The sequence below is a fragment of the Malurus melanocephalus genome, unplaced genomic scaffold, assembly GCF_030028575.1.
Source record: "Malurus melanocephalus ecotype Western Australia unplaced genomic scaffold, MMel_1.1 scaffold_19, whole genome shotgun sequence".
Classification (NCBI taxonomy): Eukaryota; Metazoa; Chordata; class Aves; order Passeriformes; family Maluridae; genus Malurus; species Malurus melanocephalus.
The window spans coordinates 3012606-3018605 of record NW_026623251.1 but is presented as its reverse complement, the minus strand read 5'-3'; the positions used below and the strand labels follow the sequence as shown (position 1 = coordinate 3018605).

The window sequence follows — 6000 nt, the reverse complement described above, 5'->3', positions numbered from 1 at the left end:
CAAAGCCTAAAAGCATCCAAGTTGCTGTCCTGCTTATCCTGATTTGAGACACTGTGTTAGAACATAACTTGRTTTTATGGAAAATATAGTTGCAGAGTTTTATGTAAGTACTATAGACTTGGGAAATAAGGTAATTTGAGGTTGTTGGGGTTTTTTTTTTGGAGGGGGAGGATTTGGTGGTTTTTCCCGTTGCTGTTTTTCCTCAGACCTGCTCTTATACAGTTAATCCAACATACACAAGATCACTGAGCTGGGACTTAGTACATATAAAATGAGAAGATACCTTTAAGGCAAACAGAATTATTCTTAAAAGACACTATTCAGAAAATAGCATGTCAAGACATTTAAAGGAGCTTTATGAGCCTAACAGCACCTGGCCATGGGCTAAGAATCCAGCAGCTGTGGGGAAACTAATACTGCAGGACAACATCTTCTTGTTATTGTATTCCAGAACTACTTTATAGGGCTGTAGTTCATCCATTAAGTGGAAAACAATCAGGCATAAGAGAGGACCAAAAAGCAACTGTACCAGTCACACATATTCTCTTGACCTGAACTGGTTGTATGAACAAGCAAAAGGGCTGGTCCCTTTTCTGTAGCAGCTATTGATTCTGACTCTGCTGCTATTGGTGCGACTTTAGCAGATGGGGACTTCTATCTCAACATTTCAGGTACCTATCCCATGCCAGCAAGTATGTATTTGAAAATAAATAGTATGTTCCACAGTATGTTCCACAAAATTAGGTGGACAAAACCAAGATTTTTATAACAATCATTTAGGAATACRCAAAACCAGAAGTGTTATCTTCAAAGTTTGCATTTGCAACAGATCTCAAGGCAAGTTTACAAAAGCTTTATGAATAAAACCAAGGCCCTTTTTTAGTTGTAGCTATTTGGCAGATGCTAATACATTATAAAATATTCATGCTTTTGCACTATGAAGAATACTACAAATATGGATCAAGTAAGCCAGGAATCTCCAATGACAGAGATGGTCTACTAAAGGCAGAACTAAGGCAAAGCAAGACATGAGATTTGAGAATCTGAAAACTGTCAGCATTTCTCCAGAAAAGTGAATCGGGGGAATGGAAGTCACATCTWTCATGTAAGTAAGATATACATTTGAGAGAGTCCTATCCTTAGAAGGCTAAAGTGGTTTGGTTAGACTATTTCAAAAGGCATACTAGTGTAACACAATCTTCCCTTATTTGATTGCTTTTAATCTTAAGAACAATTAAAAGCATCTCTGGCTGAAAAACAAAACAAAGAATCCCAAATATATTGCATATGTGCAGCTCAAAGGTTTGACAAGTTTCTGCTATTTAGTACTCAATACCACACAATGAGCACAGTCCTCTCAAGAGTATTACTACACCTACACTGCATCTATCAGCTAGGGCTTTTTTCATATATACATATAATATATTATTTATAGTCAACTTTCAGGTCAGTAATTCCAAAAAATAAGTTAAATGACAAATGTAAAACAAATTTTCTGTTAAGACCAAAAGCAAACAACCCTTACAACTCATTTTAATTAAAACTACAATAAACAACATGCATTTTTTCAGTATCACAAAGTTGGAAGAGTTTAAAAAAAAAAAAAAATCAACCAAAAAAAGCCTCAAAAAACTACCAAACAAAAACCACAACAAAAAAGAAAAAAACAAAAAAAACCCAAAAAAACCCCACAATCCAACCAAAAAAAAACCCCCCGCAAAAAACAAAAAGCCAACCAACCAAAAAAATAAACACCTGCCAAACAAAAAACCCCAACCCCCCCACAAACCTGCTTGGACAAGGAACTAGTGTTCTGCCTTGCAAGAATCTGTGTTTAATCCATGYAGAGTTTGTAAACAAGATGTTGGGCCTTTAGAAGTAAAGGCAAATATCCTTTCCTTTATTATGGTACTTAAAGGCTATCATTTAAGAGTTTGTTTTTTTTAATAGCTTGTCATTTATATAATAAAAACAAGTATTTGTACAAAGATGCAGTATTCTTTTTAAAAAAGCAGATCAGTTGAGTGTTTCATACTTTAATATATAAACCAAAACATATGAAAGCTATAAAAACATTAATGTATGCCATGTATTAGACATGTAGCCTCGTATTATAATGCTTACATGTGGAGATTAAAAAGATTATCACAATGGAAATTTTACTTTCAGTTATAAACAGACCAAAACACAGAGTAGAAACACATCATTTCCGAAACTCAACAATTAGTATCACTTACTCTCTCAAACATCAGCTGGGCTCAAGTTGTATAYGGTAAGCATAAGCTAACATTCTACCAATGGAGTGTTACAAAATGCATTAAGAAAAAATACTGCCAGTAAATGAACATCTCAGTCTATTCTTTTATTTAGTAATTTTTCTTTTAAAAGGCAGTTTGAATTGATCTTATAATGTTGGGGTATTTTGCTGTTCTGCTATCAAAGGTCTTCTTTATACCTGTTCTGTGAACAATTCAGTCACATTACAACGAAACAAAAAGACAAATAATAACAGACCAGCTGCTTTTTACATTTTAATAACTGGAATTCCCCAATGGTGCTCTTCCACTCTGCACAGGGAAATTGTTTTATTTGGCACATTAAGGATAAAAAAGTCAAAAAAATGAACTAAAGTTTACAAACCTCCAACTGAACAACATTGATCCAAGTTCATTGTTCATCAATGTTATGGCAAAATTAAAAACAAAAAACCACACACACGACGTAGGGAAAAGGTCTTCCAATGATCAATATCATCAGARCCTTGTAGCTGAAACAATATACATATATTAATGTTCAAACCAGAATCGGATTGCTAGGAATCTTAGGTCAAGTCCTGTTGTGCTCTTACTTACAGTGTSTAAATCCTCACTAAATGGCAAGGAGGCTGTGATGAATACATTTCACATTGTATAATTTTCTCTTAATCTCAAGTTTTAATGCAGATACTGAAATATCTGTAAAGTCCTGTAAACTCTGGCTGCTTCCCAGTTGTCTGCACCAACTGCTCCCCAGGCAGCACTGTTTCACTTCAAGCAGTTTTTCACACTGTGGTATCTCCAAAGTCCTTGTTCCAGCGAATGTACGCTTCCAGGGTCTGAGGGCTCAAACTGCGCTTTATCTTCTTCAAAGATTCTGTGAAATCTGAGAGTTTGATATTTCTCATCTAAACAGAAAATGAAAGACATCAAGGTCACAAGTGGTTTATGTACTTCAGTTTATTCAAGAAGTACTTGAGTATTCACTTTTAACAAAACACGTTCTACAAGCACTTCATCTTCATATATGAATGAATTTTTTTTTACAGTGAAAGCAGTCATTCACTGCAGCAGCCTTCTCAAGGATGTGGTAGTCTCTATTGCTGGAAGTTTTGAAGATAGGACTAGGCAGGATGCTAAATAATCTCATCTAAGTTTCCTTTCCCACAATAGGATGGTCCAGGTGATCTTTCAAGGTCCCTTCCAAACTGGGTTGTTCTATTATTCTATGGCCTGATGCAAGACTCCTGTAATTTAAGACTACCAGTATTTACCATTTTTAAAAAACTAACGCTTGCTAATAGTAAAGTCTGCCTTGTTACTGAATAGCTCATGAGACTGTATGATTACTTCTTGCTTGAGTATGGGTGCGAGCCGGTGCATATGAGGACATCACAACAAATAATCACAGACACTGTTATCCTCCTGCAACAAATCCTTCCAKCTTATCATAGTCTTGGCCACGACYTCGGGCTAAACACAAAAAGTGACCRAGAAATTAAGYTTTGCTTCATTTTCCCCTGAGTAACTGTGGRTTGCAAACACACCTGAACAAACTWCTGTACACARGACCAACTGCTTCCTTTTCATTTTGATGTTTACAGCTGCAGTTTGTGGTGGGGGGTTTAACCTTTTTCTTTATGATGGTCCCAAGTGAATGAATGTAAGTATTATACATRTACAGACACAAATCTGTTTTAGGCTCTCCCTAAGTTAACCTGCTTTATGTAAAGATGGGGTGGAAAGGGTAGAAGTAATTTCACATAATACTTCTGGGAATGTTCTTGGGAAATAACACTGTGAGAAAATAAAAGCCAGGCCTCTGACATCATCAGATAGGTAACAAATACTGCAGTTCAGTGTGAAGAAAAAGATAGGACAGTCAGCTGAAAGGAAGAACAACAGACTTAGTGCAGCAGAAAAAGAAGTGCTCTTAAGCCTGAAAGCCAACAAACTACCCATGAACCTCAGATCTCTGAGGACAGRTCTTCTCAATCTCTAAAGATTTTTCTTTAATGAAGAAGTGATTAAAAWGGTTATACTCCCCACAATTATCCTATTTTGTATGACACTACTCATTAAAAAGGGACCTTAAAAGTTTCTAGTGAGTATGCATTCTATTCAAGGGGGACAAAACAGCTGCTAGAACAGCTTACCTCACTRGCAGACATATTCTTCACCTGTTCTGGCTTTAATTCTGTAAAAAGAAAAATCAGCAAATTTCATAAGAGAACCTTCATCACTTCTGACAACTAAAACATGTTAAAAGCACTTCTGTTCTGGAAAAAAAAAATGTCCTGCAGCTAAAAATTATGCCTTTCTGCCTCAACACAGTCTCCTGTACAGAAAGGTACATGATGTTTTTGCCTCCTTCTTTTCCATTTATCAGCTCCTCAACCAGGCTGCTCCCACACACACTTACTGCAGATGCAGTACAAAGTGGTAGCAGAATTACTCCTTCTTCCTAAAGTATGGAAAACATCAGATGAGCCAACAGAGCTACCTTCCTCTATATTATTCCTGGTACCTACAACCGCTCTACTCAATTTCATGAAACAAAAAGGTACAGTCAGCCAAGAACAAAGAAATAAAATCAGGCAGGGCACGTGAAAGTGCTTCTTGCTCTATGCTGCACTCATGTAATCTACACATTCCTGTATCATTCACCTTTTTTTTTTTCTTGTTAACTTGCAATGCTGTTATGGTACCAACATGTAATAGCAAACATTTTGCTGCAAGGGTACAAGAAAAAGAATCTAGGCAGGATTGGCAAGGATGGCATCAAAAACATTTTCAAAAATAAATTTTTCAATATGGAAACCATGAGCAGATGAAAGAAATAAAATGCACAATGTTRCATAGTCTCTTCTTGAAATGGACTTGCGTGTGAAGTGAGTTGTCAGCTAAGTAAAGCCTGCATACCTAAATGCATACATTATTAATTCCASCACTCTAAATAAATATATTCAAATTCTTAGGAGACAGGTCTCTTATGAGAGCCATTTAATGCAGTTCTGTTTCCCAGTTATTATGCAGGATTGTGAAAGATGTGCTTTACAAATACAACAGCTGRAAGGAAATGGGTAAAAAACATTACTTTCCCAACAGCTACTTTCAAAAGAGAGTGTGCACTGGCAAAACTGCATGCTATAGGGTTTTAAAAACTAATGACACAAACACACCCACAAAACATGCAGACTTCTCCTCCCCATAAATAATTTAAGAGAGTTGCAACAACTTTTATTTACACATAGCAGGCTGATATTACAGAACACTTCAGCTCTGCCTGCCTTTAGTACCTTTACACAGTACATCTACAAACAGAAAACTAATACCAAATCTTCACAATCTTTTCTACACAAAAATCCCAGTACTGATCTCCACTAAACACGTTCAGTTCCTTCAGATGTGGTTACTGAACACATAACTAGATAGTTAAACACAACAAATAGAGGAGGTGTTGGAAGAAGTATTCACATTAAAACTGGTTTTTTCCAAGATGGAAATGTCAGAGAAAAAACAAATTTAAGTAAAACTATTTAATTCACAGTTGTCATCTGGATCACAATTCAACATTAAGAGTTAAAAATATAAAAAGCTATGCCATTCAAACAATATCTAGAAAAAAACCCGTAAAATTGCTTCTGTTTCAGTTTTCCTTCCTTAAGGTTTGAAAGATACTTGCCCCCTTTATAAAGACAAGTAATGCAACCAGTAACKGCTATTCAATTAATAATTTAGCTAC

General features: G+C 35.8%; 1 protein-coding gene across 4 annotated transcripts in view; it reads right to left on the bottom strand.

Moving 5' to 3' along the window:
• Positions 1–2020: 2020 nt before the first annotated feature.
• Positions 2021–6000, bottom strand: part of SPAST (spastin) — a 34752-nt gene continuing 30772 nt past the window's right edge. For all 4 annotated transcript variants that reach the window (XM_057389764.1, XM_057389766.1, XM_057389765.1 and 1 more), the window contains 2 exons: positions 4412–4452; positions 2021–3163 (listed from right to left, as the gene is read on the bottom strand). In XM_057389764.1, the coding sequence (XP_057245747.1) occupies positions 3041–3163; positions 4412–4452 (164 nt within the window). In that variant the 3' untranslated portion in view covers positions 2021–3040. The remainder of the gene's footprint in view (positions 3164–4411; positions 4453–6000) is intronic.